At 43.3% G+C, this 18,435-nt stretch overlaps 1 protein-coding gene across 13 annotated transcripts in view; it reads left to right on the top strand.

Annotated features, from left to right (window-relative positions):
• The window catches only part of CSMD2 (CUB and Sushi multiple domains 2), a 646,878-nt gene that overhangs the window by 556,688 nt on the left and 71,755 nt on the right, over positions 1 to 18,435 (top strand). For 10 of the 13 annotated variants that reach the window (XM_084963751.1, XM_084963750.1, XM_084963749.1 and 7 more), the window contains 5 exons: positions 2,584 to 2,664; positions 3,145 to 3,258; positions 10,801 to 10,989; positions 13,413 to 13,559; positions 17,031 to 17,219. The exons of the other annotated variants lie outside the window; for them this stretch is intronic. In XM_084963751.1, the coding sequence (XP_084819877.1) occupies positions 2,584 to 2,664; positions 3,145 to 3,258; positions 10,801 to 10,989; positions 13,413 to 13,559; positions 17,031 to 17,219 (720 nt within the window). The remainder of the gene's footprint in view (positions 1 to 2,583; positions 2,665 to 3,144; positions 3,259 to 10,800; positions 10,990 to 13,412; positions 13,560 to 17,030; positions 17,220 to 18,435) is intronic. 13 annotated transcript variants of the gene reach the window in all.

Raw genomic sequence — 18,435 nt, 5'->3', positions numbered from 1 at the left:
TTAAGTATTTACCTTCTAGCATAGTGATTCTGTGTGTGTGTGTGTGTGTGTGTGTGTGTGTGTGTGTGTGTGTGTGTGTGTGTGTGTGTGTGGTTGTTTTCAATACTTCTGGTGTTTGGGGCTACACATTATAATTTTTTCCCATTTATTTTTTATTTTTTTGTCTTTTTGCTACCTCTTTGGGCCGCTCCCGCGGCATATGGAGATTCCCAGGCTAGGGGTCGAATCGGAGCTGTAGCCACCGGCCTACGCCAGAACCACAGCAACACAGAATCCAAGCCGCGTCTGCAACCTATACCACAGCTCACAGCAACGCCAGATCGTTAACCCACTGAGCAAGGGCAGGAACCGAACCTGCAACCTCATGGTTCCTAGTCGGATTCGTTAACCACTGCGCCACGATGGGAACTCCAATTTTTTCCCATTTAAAGTGATGGGAGGAAGTTCCCATCGTGGCTTAGTGGTAGCAAACCCGACTGGTGTCCATGAGGACGCAGGTTCGATCCCTGGACTCTCTCAGTGGGTTAAGGATCTGGTGTTGCCATGATCTGTGGTGTCGGTTACAGGTGCGGCTCAGATCTGGCGCTGTGGCTGTGGTATATGCAGGCAGCTACAGCTCTGATTAGACCCCTAGCCTGGAAACCTCCATATGCCACAGTTGCGGCCCCAAAAAGATAGAAGAATAAAATAAAGTGATGGGAAAGAGGCCTCTACTTAGAATCTTAGAAAACATCTGATTTCCAGGAATGGATTACCGACATTCAGTAGGAGATGCCTGTACTTTAAAAAGGTCACACACTTTCATCATTCCTGGTTTTAGAAAAAGAAAAATGCTTCATAAAAGATGCATATGTAGAAGGCTAGTCATCACAGTTTCATTTTATTTTTTATAATGATTTTTATGTTTTCCATTATAGCTGATTTACAGTGTTCTGTCAATTTTCTGCTGCACAGCAAGGTGACCCAGTCACACATACATGTATACATTCTTTTTTCTCACATATCATGCTCCATCACAAGTGACCAGACATAGTTACCAGGGCTGTACAGCAAGATCCCATTGCTTATCCATTCCAAATGCAATAGTTTGCATCTGTTAACCCCAAATTTCCAGTCCCTACCACTCCCTCCAGTTTCATTTTAAATTGCAAAACTTTTGAAACCTAAATAGTTAACAATACCGTATTTGTTAAAGAAATTCTAGTAGATTGTATGATTAAATCCACTATGAAGTCATTCAGTCATATTTTTGAAGAAACTTTTTTTGCTTTATTATTATTTTGTTTGTTTGTTTTGCTTTTTTATGGCCACACCCACGGCATATGGAGGTTCCCAGGCTAGGGATCCAATCAGAGCTACAGCTGCCAGCCTACACCATAGCCACAGCAACGCAGGATCCTAGCCGCATCTGTTACCTACACCACAGCTCATGGCAACACCAGATCCTTAACCCACTGAGCGAGGCCGGGGATCATACTGCAACCTCAGTGCACCATGATGGGAACTCCATATTTTTGAAGAAATTTAATTATGTGAGAAAATTCTTGCAATATAATAGTGCACAAGGATCAAGATGAAATATATAATATGGTGCAAATTTTGTAAAAGAAAAATACATGTGCAGAAAGTATATACCCTAAGAATTTACAGCAAAGGGTTAACACTGGTTGTCTCTGAGAAGGCAATGGATGACTTTAATTTTCCTCCTACTGTTTTCATAGAAAATCTCAGATTTTCTTTAATGATAATGTGTTAACATTTGTAATTTTTAAGAGAGAATACTATTTTTTAAAAAAAGCATAACAAGGGTTGAGGTGACTTTGGAAATAATAACAGCGACAGCAGTGGCAACAACAGCTAACACATATAGCACTTAATTATGTGCCAGATAATGAAAGAAGCTAAGTGTGAGCCCACATGGAACTTTGCATCAGTGTCACCCTCCATGCACAGACCAGTTTCTGCCCAGAGGGATGATTTCCAATTTAGAAAATCCACTGAAGCCAGAGTGTTTGCCCAAAGGTCAAAAGAGAAACAAGCTGACTTTTCTGGGCAAGTACTTAGATGCTGTGCAGTGGAAAGAACATGGGATTCAAGAGCAGCCAGACCTGGATTCAGATCCTGCCCATACCACTTACTTCCTGTGTGACCTTGGAGAAGTAACTGAACCTCTCTGAATCTCAGCTTCCTCCTAAGTAGAGTGAGAATACTTTGCAGGGGGATCAGCTATTGTGAGAATTCAAGGCGACAGCATGTGAAAGTGCCTGACATATAGTAGGTGCTCAATAAATGCTTCCTCTCCCTTCAGCTCTAGTCACCATCACTGCCTTCTTAGGTCCTCTCTCCTTTATGTTTGTGTGGATATATGGTTCCTGATTTTCGTATCAAAAGCAAACAAAAAGGATGAGAACAGATAAGCAAAAATAGTGCTTGGCTAACCTTGCCCTGTGTACAGATAAATACTCATTGGTATCTGCTGTGTGAACAGATGAGGAGTGAGAACATGAAGCAATAAACAGACAAATGACAATGTGCCCCAAGAATGATGTTCTTAGACCTACTTGCCTGCTTTTGTCTTTTCAGCTTATCCACTCACCAAATGCCCTCCTCCCACCATCTTCCCCAACGCTGAAGTCGTCACCGAGAATGAAGAATTCAATATAGGTAACACCACTCCAACCAGCAACAACGGGGCTGGTGGGGAAGGGCCAGGGACAGGTAGGGGCTGGGCAGTGGGGCTCATCTCTCCTCCTGTCTGTGGAGAGAAACAGTAGACCCAGGGCAAGAGGGTTGATATTCTGTCAACTGAGTTTCCCCCAAAAGACAATCATTCTTCCTTTGAGCCATATGCAGGCAGAGGAGCTTAGGAAAACGGTGTTCTTATATGATACAAGTCAGGATGTTTTTGAGAAATAAGTCTATGCAAGACACTGTAAGAAATTCCCAGAATGTGGGATGTTCTTAGGCTCAGCAAGGCGGAGCTGGGTGAGGGGAGCTGCAGTCATCCGGGTCATTTGATTGGAGTTGAGGTCACAACCCGCCGCTAATCGTCTTGACAGAAAGTGGGTTCAAGATACTGAGAGAGGCTGGTCAGCCCTGCCCAGAATTCTCCAGGGAATCCCCGTATTGTTCTCTCCTTGGCAGGTGACATCGTACGCTACAGGTGCCTCCCTGGCTTTACCCTAGTGGGAAATGAGATCCTGACCTGCAAACTTGGAACTTACCTGCAGTTTGAAGGGCCACCCCCAATATGTGAAGGTAATCGCACTGAGCCATGCCTTGGAGTTCCTCCAAAATACAGCCCCCATTTTCCTCTCTCTATATTCCCAGCCCCTGCCTATGAAATAAGAGGTCATTTGGTAAATGTTTGAGTGAGTAAGTGAGCGAGCGAGCGAGCGAGTGAGCTCTAGGTAGATTCTCTGCCCTGCTCCTAGGTCTAGAGCTGTGAATTAGCCAGAGTGGCCATGTTGATTTCTGTCTTCCTTTTTTCTTTTTTCCTTTTTTTTTTTTTTTTTTTTTTTTTGTCTTTTTGTCTTTTCTTGGGCCGCTTCCGCAGCATATGGAGGTTCCCAGGCTAGGAGTGCAATAGGAGCTGTAGCCACCAGCCTACACCAGAGCCACAGCAACGTGGGATCCGAGCCGCGTCTGCAACCTACACTGCAGCTCACGGCAATGCCAGATCCTTAACCCACTGAGCAAGGCCAGGGATTGAACCCGCAACCTCATGGTTCCTAGTCGGATTCGCTAACCACTGCACCACAACGGGAACTCCTGTCTTCCTTTTTTCTAACTGGCATTCCCTGGAAATGGCACATTGATCATTAGAAAGAGGTAGTGGTACCTCAGATCGCGGGGCGGGGGTGTGTCTTCACACACCAATCTTGTCTTCCTGGAGCGCAGTTGTGTTCCACACACTGTGTGCTGAACCAGGCAACCAAGATACCACAACTGTCTTCATTCCAGGTGATGCCTTGACGGAAGATGAATTTGCTTCACCATGTTATCCCAACTTAGACCAAAATCAATACTTTCCACTCCCAGAGCCCCTGACCTGTCGCAAACCTGGGGCAAGATGCCTGACTGTCCTGTGCTTTAGTTTTCTTGTCTATAAAATAAGGATCATAATAACGCTTATGCCATGGGTTTATTATGAAGAATTAAGTGGGTCATTAATGTAAAGCACTTTGGAACTATGCCTGGCACACAGTAACTGCTCCATGTGGGCTGTTATTACTGTTACCAGTTCCACTCCTGTTTCTAATGCTGTTGCTACCAACAAATACGTAGTAGCAAATATGGAGAGACAGGTCAGCTTCTCCTCCATCTCTAGGAAAGCAAGAGTGTGTGTGGGGGGGTCTGTGTAATTAGTGAGGAAGAGAGCAGCCACAAGCCCCAGAATTAGGTTGCTGATACATTGAGAAATGCAGAATGTATTTCAGTTGAGAGGATCCACCCACATGCCAAATGACCAGCCCCTAATAAAAGTGAACTGTAGCCTTCATCTGCTCCAGAACCTCCTTGAATGGCTCCAGCCCTAATTTCTCATCATCTCTGACTGTTTCTGTGTCTACATGGCCCTAGTCTTCCTGGCTTTACTCCCCAATCTCAGCCTCATGTTTTCCTCTGGGACTTGGTGTCATACTTGGCTTGCCAAGGTTGACCCTTCTAGACTTTTTTGTAATCATAGCTTTATCGGGATATAATTCATATACCATTGCAATGCATCTACTTAAAGTGTATACTTCAATGGTTTTTGGAATATTCAGAGTTTTGAATCCATTATCACAATTAATTTTAGAACATTTTAATCACCCCAGAAAGAAATCCTATACCCATTACCCATTTCTTTTCAGCACCTTCAGTTCTAGACAACCACCAGACTAGTTTCTGTCTCTGTGAATTTGCCTATTCTGGGTATTTCATATAAATGGAATTCCATGACATGTGGCCTTTTGTGACTGACTTTGTTCACTTAGCATAATGTTTTATAGGTTCATCCACGTGGTAGCATGATCAGTAAGTCATTCTTTTTTATTGCCAAATAATATCCCATTATACACATACTACATTCTGTTTACCCACTCATCAGTTGATGCACATTTGAGTTGGTTCCACTTCTAGCTGTTATGAATAATGCTGCTGTGAACATTCGTGTACAAGTTACTGGGTCAAACATATGTTTTCATTTATCTTAGGTATGCATCTAGGAGTGGAATTGCTGGGTCATATGGTAACTCTATGTTTTAACCTTTGCAGGAACTGCCAGAGTGTTCTCCACAGTGGCTAAACCATTTTTCATTCCCACCAGCAGTGTACAAGGGTTTCAATTTTTCCACGTCCTATTATTGCTGTCTTTTTAATTATAGCCATCCTAATGAGCGTAATGGGTATCTCATTGTTTTGACTTGTCTATTCCCGATGGCTAATGATGTTGAGCATTTTTCATATGCTTTTTGTTTATTTGTATGAAGAAATATCTATTTGGATCCTTTTCCCTTCTTTAGTCTGTTCAAGTATTGAGTTGTGGGAGTTTTTTATGTATATTTTAGATACAAGTTCTTTATCAGATATGTAGTTTTTCAGAAATGTTCCTATTTTGTGGGTCGTCTTTTCACTTTCTTGATGGTCTTAGAAGCACAAAAGTTTTTAATTTTGATGATGTCCAATTTATATATTTTGCCTTTGGTTTCTTGCGTTTTTGGTGTCATATCCAAGAAACTATTGCCTAATCCAAGGCTGAGAAGATTTACATCTATATTTTCTTCCAAGGGTTTATAGTTTTAGCTCTTACATTTATGTCTTTATCTATTTTGAGTTAATTTTTATATCAATGTGAGGTAGGGGTCCAACTTCATTATTTTGCATGTGGCTATCCAGTTGTCCTGGTGCTACCCATTGGAGAGACTATTCTACCCGCCCCCCACCCCATTGGATTGTTTTGGTACCCTGTAGGGACCAATCGACCATAAATTGGGGTGTTTATTTCTTTTTTTTTTGTGGGAGGGGATTTTATTCCTATTTTATTTTCCCAATCCATCTCTTTATATCTACAATGCCATTATTAGATGGAAAACAAACTCAATCTGGGATTTGAAGACTATTGGGCCAATTTACAAATTTTAGGACATCCAGAACTAGGTAGAATGTTCTCTGATGATATGAGCCTAAACAACTCTGAAGTTCTAGGGTTTATTTATTTATTTATTTATTGGGTGTTTATTTCTTGATCCTCAGTTCTATTCTCTTGATCTGTAAGCCTATCTTTATGCCAGTACCACACTATTTTCATTACTATCATTTGTATGTTTTGAAATCAGGACATTTGAGTCCCCCAGCTTTGTTCTTTTTCACAACTATTTTGTATATTCTAGATCTGTTGAATTTCCATATGAATTTTAGGATCAACTTGTCAATATCTGCAAAGAATCCAGCTGGTATTTTTTTATAAAGATTGAGCTGAATCCATAGATCGGTCTGGATCACAATGCTACCCCAAAATATTAAATCTTCCAGTCCATGAGTATAGGAGGTTTTTCCATTCATAACCTCTTCAATGTACAACTTTCTTCTACCTTCTGGCTTATTCTTCTCTCTTCTGCCTCAGCTAATGTCTTGTCCAATGACGTTCTAGCCCCCTATGCCAAGGATCAAGCATTCCTCTATTATCTCAAAAGCATACCTCTTGCTATGGCAACATAGAAAATTTGGTGAAATTCAAACCTGAAAACATCACAGTGTAATTATAGAACATCAAGGATAAAGAGAAAATGTTAAAGCCATCACAGAGAAAAGATAAATCAGATTCATAGCATTTTTTTTTTTTGTCTTTTTAGGCCACACCCAGGGCATATGGAGGTTCCCAGGCTAGGGGTCCAGTCAGAGTGTAGCTGCCAGCCTATGCCTCAGCCACAGCAAAGTGGGATCTGAGCCATGTCTGTGACCTATACCACAGCTCACAGCAACACCAGATCCTTAACCCACTGAGCAAGGCCAGGGATCAAACCTGCGTCCTCATGGATACTAGTCAGGTTTGTTAACCACTGAGCCACAACAGGAACTCCAGATTCATAGCATTGTTGCATCAACAATAATACCTACCAAAAGATAAAATGCAAAAGGAAAAATAATGTCAACTGAGATTCTAAACCCTCAAATTATCAGTTAAGACTGAGAATGAAATAATGAAATCTTCAGGCACACAAGGACTAAGTAAAGTTACTGCCTTACTAAAAGCGTAATTAAAGGATTCACTTCAGTCTGCCCTCTTAGCACAGCCAGCAGTGAGAAAAAGGTGCATACAGGTAGAATGATTCAGATGAAAAGGTTAACAATGAGTTAAGAAACCAGTAAACTATGGTAGTAAATCTAAACAATATTTAGTGTAGAAAATAAATCTCTGAAGACAACAGGACAAATAAATGACATTGAAGAAGCTATTTAGAAAAGAAGGAGTTCCCACTGTGGCTCAGTGGGTTAAGGATGTGGTGTTGCTGCAGCTGTGGTATAGGTCACAGCTCCAGCTTGGATTCGATCCCTGGCCTGTGAACTTCCATATGGTGCAGGGGGCAGCTTCCTGGAAAAGAAAAACAAAGAAAAGAGAAAAAATAAGCTGAGGACCCCTTTCCTACTGAGGAAAATCACAAATATTGCTTAATCATGAGCATGGTTAAAAATATATACATTTAAATGTAATGCTTAAATTTATGCGTGGTTTTCTTAAATTATGTATAGCCATAGTATGTGTAAGTTCTAAATCCATAACCAGAAATAAAGAGAATAAAGAAAATTTGATAGAAACATTAAGGAGAAAAAAATTTAAATCATAGTAAAAATGGGGTAGCAGAACTAAGTGCAAATATATGTGCAGCCATAATAAATGTGATCAAATCAAACTACTAATTAAGGGACAGAGGCTTTCAGATTAGTTAAATTTTAAAAGTCTAGTTAGAGGCTTTCCATAGACTTAGAATTGCAGATCTTTATTTGCCTCTCTAGGATCGTAACTAGAAAAGTGTCACTCATCCCTGGGGTGAAACACTATGTTTTAAAAAATAGGTAGTAACTACTAACCTCTAAAATCTGGTGTAGCAAAAGTAATACCAGACAAAATAGAATTTAAGGCAGAAAGCCTTAGTCACCTGCACAGGTCATCAGGTTGGTGAAATCTGGAACATTTCAAAAGCCAGGCTGGTTTCCTCCTGGAAGACGTGTGCTTTTCTGTTCCTCTTATAAAATCCAATCTTGTTCTACCAGTTCTTCCTTTTCTAAATACCACTCTGACCATCTTCCTTAGGGTGACCTGTTTTTCTTCAGCTATCCTTTTTAAGTTGAAGTATAGTTGATTTACAATTTTTTCTTTCGTTTCAGGTATACAACATTGTGGCTTGATATTTTTATAGATTATGACCCATGCAGTTATTACAATATTCTTGACTGCCTTCCCTGTACTGTACAGAATGTACCTGTAGCTTATTTCTTTTGTAACTGTTGGTTTGTACCTCTCAATCCCCTTCAGCTATTTTGCCCACCCCCACCCCCTCCTCTCTGACAACCATGAGTTTGTTCTCTGCGAGTCTGTTATATTTGTCTATTTAGTTTTTCAGATTTCACACATAAGTGAAATAATGTGATACGGGTTTTTATCTGTCTGACTTATTTCTCTTAGCATAATACCCTCCAGGTCCATCCATGCTGTTGCAAAGAGTAAGCTTTCATTCTTTTTTATGGCTGAGTGATATCCCATTGTGTATATACACCACATCTTCTTTGTCCATCATCTGTCAATGGACACTTAGGTTGCCTCTCTATCTGGGCTAAGGTAAATAATGCTGCAGTGAACCTTGGGATGCATATACATTTTTCCACAGTGGTCACACCAGTTTACATCCCCACGAACAGTACACATCTTTGCCAATTCTTGTTATTTTTTGTCTTTTTGATGATTGCCATCCTGACAGGTGTGAGGTGATACCTCGTGGTTTTGATTTGTATTTCTCTAATAATTAGTAATGTTGAGCATCTTTTCACATGCCTGCTATCCATCTGTATGTCTTCTTTGGAAAAATGTATATTCAAGTGGTCTGCCTATTTTCTAGTCAGATTGTTTAGGGGGGTTCTATTGAGTTATATGAGTTTGGATAATAAATCAGACATATCATTTGCAAATATCTTCTCCCTTTCAGTAGGCTGTCTTTTCATTTTGTTCATGATTTCTTCACTGTGCAAAAGCTTTTTAGTTTGATGTGGTCCCATTTGTTTATTTTTGCTTTTGTTTCCCTTGCCTGAGGAGACAGAGTGAAAAAAAAAATACTGCTAAGACTGATTTCAAAGAGTATACTACCTACATTTAGGTCTTTAATCTGTTTTGAGTTTTTTTGTGTATGATATGAGGAAATGGTCTAATTTCATTCTTTTACATGTAGCTGTCCAGCTTTACCAGTACCACTTTTGAAGAAACTGTCTTTTCCCCATTGTATATTGTTGCCTCCTTTGTCATAGATTAATTGACCGCAAGTGTGTGGATTTATTTCAGGACTCTCTATTCTGTTCCGTTGATCAGTGTGTCAGTTTTTGTGCCAGTAGCATATTGCTTTGATTACTATGGCTTTGTAATATAGTTTGGATTCAGGGGGCATGAAACTTCCAGCTTTATTCTTTTCTCAGAATTTCTTTGGCTATTTGGGGTCTTTCGTGTTTCCGAAATTTTAGAATTTTAGACTTATTTGTTCTAGTTCTATGAAAAATGCCATCAGCATTTTGATAAGGATGGCATTGAACCTATATATTGTTTTAGGTAGTATTGACACTTTAGTAACATTAATTCTTCCAACCCATGAACATGGAATATCTTTTCAGTTATTTGCGTCATCTTCAATATCTTTCTACATATCTTTTTGTTTTGTTTTGTTTTGTTTTCTTTTTTGGCCTCCCTGTGGCATATGGACTTCCTGGGTCAGGGATCAAATCTGAGAGGGAGCTGCAACCTGTGCCACAGCTTAACCCTCTGCATGAGGCCAGGGATCACACCCATGGCCCCACTGCTGCAGAGACACTGCTGATCCCATTGCACCACAGCAAGAACTCCTCTTTCTAGATATCTTAGTGCTACTAATCAGGTTGCAGCCAAGCTGTTCTGTTCCTTTCTGTTCCTGGTGTAATTATCATTATCATCTCTACAATTTAGGAGGCACTGTGTTGTATACTTTACATATATTTCTTATTACAATACTATAATATGTAATCTTAATATATAATTATAGAACATAATATATAAGTATATAATACTTCATATAATATAACAGCCCTATAAGGTAGATGTGGTCTTTCTGGGTTGGAGATGGAGAAGCCATGCACAGAAAAGAAATAATTTGTTCAAGACCACACAGGTAGTTAGTGACAGAGGTGGACTCTAAATCCAGGTGTGTTTGGCTCAAAGTCTTTACCTCTGTCCTATGCTCCCTTTGTACAAATCAAACCCACTTAACTCTTGGATTTGAAGATACCTTACTATTGTCTTTACACATTATCCCCACCTGCTCCAAAGCCCGTATCTGAGCTAAGAAGTGATTCTAACCAACTGGCCAAGCTTGAGCCTTATCAATATGGCAACACTGACACAGAATCTGAGATCAGCCCACACCAAAGAGCAGTACCATGCTGAATGTTGGCATCTTGTTTGAATGTGCCCAAATACTGGCTGGTTTTCCAGTGGTTGTCTTTTGTACCAGGGAAAAGCAAAATGTGTTGGCACTACTTCCATCTCCATCCTATGTACCTGGTATTTCTTTTTCTTTCCCCAAGTGCACTGCCCAACGAATGAGCTTCTGACAGACTCCACGGGTGTGATCCTGAGTCAGAGCTACCCTGGAAGCTACCCCCAGTTCCAGACCTGCTCTTGGCTGGTGAGAGTGGAGCCTGATTATAACATCTCCCTCACAGTGGAGTACTTTCTCAGTGAGAAGCAGTATGATGAGTTCGAGATCTTTGATGGTAAGTAAATCAAATAGCCCCCTGCCCCAGGTAGCCCAAACTTGCTTCGAAACCCCAGGGGTCTATGATGCAACCTCCCAATTTGAACTTTCCAGATGCTCCATACAATGTCTTTCTCTACCACAGAAACCCCAGCACCATGGAAGCTGATGAGTTGTTATGACCTAAACAGTAGGATGGCTTGTATTACAGCCTGGACCTGTGAGAGCACAACTTCTTAAATCACCCTTTCTTAAATGTAGCCACCGCTCAAAGCTAGTATACCTTGAATGTCAACCAATAAATGGGTCATAGCGGTTCTCCCAAGTGAAGCCTATGCTGCCTGCAAAACCCAAAGAGGTCTACCAAACGCTGTGCTTCCTTCTTGGTGGTGGGAGGAAAAAGGTGCAATAACCCGCTTTTTAATGTGGAATAAATAACCCAACATGCTCCAGACCACAGAACTCTAAAAAATTCACCTGACTCTTTGTAGTACTTCTCTCTTACCCTCTGGAGCACACGTGTCTTGCAAAGGCTTCTACACTAATGGTCCCTTCCAGCACATCATATCCAATTAATACAAAGTCATCAATACAGTAAATCAATATGCTGTATTCTGCAAGATGTCCAGATGGTCCACATCCCTTCTGACTACATGATGACAGAGCAGGAGAATTAACATAGCTCTGGGACAAAACCGTGGATGTATACTGTTATCTGTCTCATGTAAATGCAAATTGCTTATGATCCTTCTTTCTGGTGGGGATAGAAAAGCATGCATTGCTGGATCAATAACTACATTTCATACAACCAGAGCTATAAGAATCTGCTCTAATGAAGAGGCCACATCTGGCACAGCTTCTGCAGTTGAGGCTACTTCTTGGTTAAGTTTGGGCTGTGAGCTGAACCTGGAACAAGACCCCATTTCCTACCAACTCCCCACCTCATACCCCCCTGTTGTTACAAAGGAGCCACGATAGTGCCTTGGATCCCAGGTATCAGCATTTATTCACACGCTCTGTATACAGACATCTTCCAAATAACTGGACATTCCCTTTTCTCCAGGATTCAGTTACCTGAGTTAATAGTGGTAGGTCTCTGGGGATAAGGACTTGGGGAATCACTACCATATACAATTGGTGTTATTTTGCAAGGTCCTTTTTCATAAGGACCCAGCCATTCCTTCAGCTAAGGTGTTATGGAGTCAGAAGTGAAACCTGGCTTAAGTGTCCAAATTATTCAAGGAATTGGAACTTCCATGCCCTTTTTGGTATGTATTCATGATGCATTTTGTTCATATTTCTGGGGCTGGCCATCTGTCTGGCCCTTAGGAAAATCATGTTCTGTTAGCCATCTCCATAGAACCTATGGTTTAGGTCCTTCTGGCTGCCATGCCAACCTTGCTGTCCGTTTTAGTAGTTATGCCAAGCTGGCTTCTGACTGTTCAGTGCTTCTGTCTGGGCCTTGTGTTTAGGCTCCTCTTCTCCCCCATCAATATGAGGAAGCCTGGCTCTGTGCCGGCATCCCCTCCCATCAGTTTCCACCTACAGAAGACAGCCATTACTCAAGTGGCTGGTGATATTGGTCTTCACCCATCACCAGTGCATCCTTTATTGCCCTAGGAACCAGAGTGTCTTCCAGATCCTCCCGAAGGACGTGGTCAGTGAGCGGGTGATCTGGTCTAATACAGTGGTCCTGTCCCACCATGCCATTTCTCCAAGCCTTTTGACCCCTTCCTTCATAGTTTGTCTCAGCAGCTCTGATGGCTCTCCTTTGTTTAATGTGGTCCATGACTTTTGCCAAGCCCCCAAGAGCTGTCTCAGCCGCATGTGAGAACCATCACTCAGGTAACAAATGCTGTGCTTTGGATTATCCCACTTGATGCTCTGCCTCTCTTGAATTGGTCTCCTCAGGTTGCACTTCCAGGCCTTTAAGGTTGGAAAAAAAGAAGAGGGAAGCCTCGGAAAGGAGCGCTGGGGAGTCGTGTTACTTACAACATTGAGACATGATGCTTTCCTCTAGCTTTACTGGAGTACACTCATTTATAAATACTTTTTCTCTATGGCAGGCGCTGAGCTGGTTTTAGCAGGGGAGCAGGATGCTGAGGTAGAAAAAGCTCCCAGGTTGAACATCAGTGCCTCCATTAACCAGCTGCTTGACCTTGGGCCAGTCCCAGGGTGACAAATAGACTTCATCTCACCTGCCAATGGCTCTGCGTTGGCAAGGACTTTTTGGAAACCTGCGTTAGGGCTCAGGAGGAAAGAGCACCTAGGGTGAGGCTTGTGAATGCTGAGAGAGGAGCCGGGGACCACTGATTGTGCTGAGTTACCTCTGAATCTGCACGTCTTCATCTGAGGAGGGGAACCGGAAGGAGGTTCCATTAAAGTCATCCCATCTGAGAGCTGGGGTGAGTCTGTAATCTTGTGTCCGCCCTCTCCCCCCAGGCCCCTCAGGACAGAGTCCTCTGCTGAAAGCCCTCAGTGGAAATTACTCAGCTCCCCTGATTGTCACCAGCTCCAGCAACTCTGTGTACCTGCGCTGGTCCTCCGACCACGCCTACAATCGGAAGGGCTTTAAGATTCGCTACTCAGGTGAGTCAAACAAAAGAACTCTTGAGAAGGGCCACAGCCCCGAAGCCCCTTAAATTTCTCACTCAAAACACCCCAGTAAGCCATGGATCTTATCCTTGTCCATGACAGAGCCCTTCCACGGGGCCTGGGGACTGGCAGCCTTTCTCTGCCTCTAAGTCTCTGTCACAGTGACCTTGACATTTTCCCACCTCCCTTTTTCTATACCTCTCCCCACTTTTAGTCTCTTCCCTCTTTCTGCTGATGCTGTCAGCCTGTGGCTTCTGGATAAGTTTATATTTGACCCGATAATGCCTATAGGTGGTCCTGTCCCTAACACTGCTGAAATGCTAGTAAAAGTCCTTAACTGAAAAACACGAAGATGTAGGTCTCCAACTGACAAATATGAGACAGGAAGCAAAGGATAGGAGCCTCCCTTCTGTTTTGCGAACCCTGTCTCATAGGCAGAGTCAGATCAAGGGCCCAGCCAGCCAAACAGCTGACCAGCCCGAAATCTCTAAGGTGCAACAGAAATATCCTTGGAAATGTCATGAGATGGAGAAAATCAAAGTTATCTGAACTCCCTTCATGGGGATTACTGCCATCGAAAAGGAAACTTGAAAAGCTGCTTGCTGCCCCCTTTGCGGGACAGTGGGTTTGATGAACTGCTAGCTGAACTTGGAGGCAGAAATAAGTTACTTAAGACCATGGCGAGTTCCACCAAGTCCCAGTCCCCCTTCAGCACTCTTTCTCCGGGGTGCGTTGGGCCTGCATTCCAAACAAATGTTGGACAGGTTTTTAAAGAATATTGGTTGGAAGGGATGTCACATTATAGCCTGCGTTGCCACTTGTCACGGTCCATCTCTTCTGCTGACTTGGAAGACCAGCCCACACTTGGCGGGTCACTGACGTCTTAAGAAACTCTTGCGTCTTAGCTTAGCGGTGGAGTCAACCAGTGGGAGCCGAGGGGAGCCTGGGGGGTGGAGGATCTTTACTATCTCAGGGTCCATTTCCTCTCCAAAGTGGACCCCAGATTTCTTCCCCTCACACTCCCAAGAGGGAGGGTGGCTTCATGCCCCCACCCCCGCTAGGGTCGGTGATCAGCTCTGTCACCAGCAGACAAACAAGTCACTCAGTCTCCACAATCCTCAATTTCCTCATGATGAAAAAGAAACCTTAAGCTGTCAGGGAGATTCAGGCTGGGTTCCTGGCAGCTATTCACACACACAAAAAGAAATAAAGCAATTTAGTAGCATTTCCCTAGGCTGGTCGCTAAACTCTGAACTAAAAACCCTTAAAGGGAGTTCCCATCGTGGCTCAGGGGTTAATGAACCTGACTAGTATCCATGAGGATGCAGGTTCAATCCCTGGCCTTGATCAGCTAGTTAAGGACCTGGCATTGCTGTGAGCTGTGGTGTAGCTCGCAGACGTGGCTCAGGTCCCGCATGGCTATGGCTGTGGTGTAGGCAGGTGGCTACAGCTCCTATTGGAGCCCTAGCCTGGGAACCTCCGTATGCCTCAGGTACAGCCCTAAATAGACAAAAAGACAAAAAATAAAAATAAAAACATAGAAACCATGAAGGTGTTCCCCTTCCCTTGATGTTTTTAAAGATTAATCACATGTTTGTGAGTAATGAGCCATTATAATTACAATACATAGGCCATGTAGGAAGTGAATTAATTACATGGTGAAACAATGAGTCCTTCATGGAAATACAATAGAGTTATATAATTTGCACACGCATCTATGATTGTGACTCTATTTTATAACCGAGATTCTTGTTCTTAACTGAAGTAGACTTGTAGATGCCCCAGACGGCAAAGCAGGAGCACGGACGCGTGTCTGACTTGGAAGGAGGGTATATTTTTTGTTTCCGCCTTTTTATTAGAGTACAGTTGATTTACAGTGCCGTGCCAGTTTCTGCTGTACAGCAACATGACCCAGCCATACATACATACACTTTCTTTTTCTCGTACTGTCTTCCATCAGGTCCTGTCCCAAGAGATTGGACATTGTTCCCTGTGCCGGACAGCAGGACCTCATGACTTATCCATTCTAAGTGTAATAGTTTGCATCTACCAACCCCCAACTCCCCGTCCATCCCACTCCCTTCCCCTCCCCCTCGGCCACCACAAGTCTCAGTCTCACCAGCAGAGGGATGTGGTCACAGGAGGACCACGCTGTGGGGAGGAGGCAGGAAGGGCCCTGGCATCCTTATCCGACCTTATCCCAGGCCCACCTAGGAGACCTGGCCAGAGACTCTTAGAGCAGGTAAACGGCTGGCTTGCTGTGCTCCTTTGGTCATCCTTCTTGCTCAGCCTCACGGAACTTTCTCCAAGGACCCTGGGAGAGGCTTTTATTGCAAGTTCTCTGAGGCTGGGGATTTGTCGGTCCTCCTCACTCTTGTATTCCCAGCACTTACAGCAGCACTTATCTGGCATATAACAGACACTCGGGATCTGTGGAATCAATGAAGGAAAGAAGTTGCAGCCATACGTTAATGGGCACTGGGACTGTGGATTTCATGTCCTGGATTGCTGCAGCTCCCTCTCCCCCTCCCCCTACACAACAGAAAGCAGGACAGGGGCCATTTCCCGAACACTCAGTACCCTGCGCTGGGTTGGGGCCTAACAGACACCGTACCATTTCACCTGTCCGAAACCTAAAAGGGAGGCAACATGCAGGTGAGGGAAGTGGAGCTGGAAGGGCCTCAGTGATTTGTCCCAAATCACAGACCTGCAGAAAAGTCAGAAATGGAACGTGAATGTAGCCCTCACTCCAGAGACTTTGGCCATGTGGTCACACCCTTCTGCAACCAACCCCTCTGGGTTCTATTTTCTTTCTGTCTGTCTGCCTGTCTGTCTTTTTTTTTTTTTTTTTTGCCTTTTTTAGGGCCACGCCTGCAGCATATAGAAGTTCCCAGGCTAGGGATCAAATCAGATCTGCACCTGCCAGCCTACACCACAGCCAGAGCCAGAGCCACACCAGATCCAAGCCATGTCTGCGACCTGTGCCACAGCTCATGGCAATGCCGGATCCTTAACCCACTGAGCAAGGCCAGGGATTGAACCCACTTCCTCATTATTACATGTCGGGTTCATAGCCACAATGGAAACTCCTGGTTCTATTTCTGAGTCTCTTTGGGATCTGGCAGGATTCGAGAGCCTGAACTTATCTGCACAACTAGTGCTGCCCCAGATGCAAAGGGGACCCGGTGCTACGTGGAGCTGTTTTTTTCTTGTCTTTTCTCTTTTTCCTTTCCTTTCCTCTCCTTGCCTTCTCTTCCCTTCTCTTCTCTTTTCTTTTCTTTGGCTTTTCCTAAACGGATTGGATGTTTTTCAGTATCAACTGCTCAGACTTTCCTGACTCGCAGCGGACCTGGTGGTGATGACGATAGGGCAAGGCTGGGAGAAGCAAGGGGAGGGGGCCTGGGAGAAGGACCACGTCTGTCTTCCCACTGCACGTGGTCGCCTGACCCTCATCTTGTTGTCCAGCTTCCTACTGCAGCCTGCCCAGGGCTCCGCTCCATGGCTACCTCCTGGGCCAGACCACCACCCAGCCCGGAGGCTCCATCCACTTTGGCTGCAACGCGGGCTACCGCTTGGTGGGACACAGCATGGCCATCTGTACCCGGCACCCCCAGGGCTACTACCTGTGGAGCGAGGCCATTCCTCTCTGTCAAGGTGAGAAGCGGGAGGAGAAGAGGGGACAGGTGTCTTGGATCCTATGCTCAATTCATGCTTGTCCAAAGACCAGTCACTTCCAAATGTGGGTTTCCTCCTTGATGATTAGAGCCAGGGGTAAGAGGGGACTTACTAGCTCATGGACAGCTAGGGGAGGGGATGCTTGAGCTCGGGCTCATAGAGCAAGGGAGGTTGAGGGCCAGGCATTGGCAAGGAGAACATTCTAGGGAATAGCAAGAGTGTTGCAAAACCACAGACTCTGAGCGAGATCACAAAATATGCAAAGCAATTGGGCCTGTCTGAAGCGCCAGGTCAGGTCGGAGGAGCAGAGGGACGCAGGATGAAACGTGGCCATCACCTGCTCAGTCATCAACAATCAAGCACGTGGTATACACCAGGCAGTTTGCAAACATTGTGTTTGATCATTTATGGGATTTTTTTTCCTTAAAGTAATGTACATTCAGACTAGAAATCTGAAGACAGAAGAAAAAAAAAAAAAAAACATATATAATGCAAAAGAGAAAAGCTAAAATGACCTGTAACCCCATCAACTACAATCACTGCTGTTAATCACTGCCTTTAGTCTGGTATATATTTATAAAAATAGCATTATTGATATACAAAACTCTTCATGTTTTGTTAGCATCTATCACATGATTAAATACATTTTGTCATCAGTATTGGCAATGGTTGCATAGCATTATAGAAAAGCTGTCATTTATTTGAGTATCATCCTATTGTTGATCATTTGCATTTCTGCATTTTTTGCTGCTCTAAACAATGCTGCTTTTAAAATCCTTGTAATTCCATCCCTGTGAATATTTATATTTCCTTTAAATAAATCCCAGAAATGAGATCATTGAATCAGACCTATATAAAATCTACAGCTTTTCATGCCCATTGGTATCCAGAAGGTTTATCTTCACTTTCACTTCCACCAGCAGCCAGTTGTCTTTTCTTCCCACGTTCTCGACCTCACGTACTGCATTTTCTAAAAAAAGAAAGAAAAAGAATTACCAATTATTCAGACAAAAACAGGAAATCCCTTGATGTTGATGTTCCTGTGTTTGGGTTCCCAGCATGGTGACATTCTTTCTCATGGTATCTGTCATCTCTGATCCTCACATCCTTCTCTCGCTTGTTCCTGAGCTTTTCTGAAGAACAGAAGCAAGGTGTCATTAATATTCTATTTGATGCTCTAACCAAAGGTCACAGA

This window comes from Sus scrofa, chromosome 6, assembly GCF_054392235.1.
Source record: "Sus scrofa isolate SSC_HxYL_T2T_F1_AM1 chromosome 6, Sscrofa_HxYL_maternal_Yorkshire_Landrace_v2.0, whole genome shotgun sequence".
Classification (NCBI taxonomy): domain Eukaryota; kingdom Metazoa; phylum Chordata; class Mammalia; order Artiodactyla; family Suidae; genus Sus; species Sus scrofa.
Note: the sequence above shows the minus strand (reverse complement) of the source record. Positions and strands in the feature narration are given on the sequence as shown.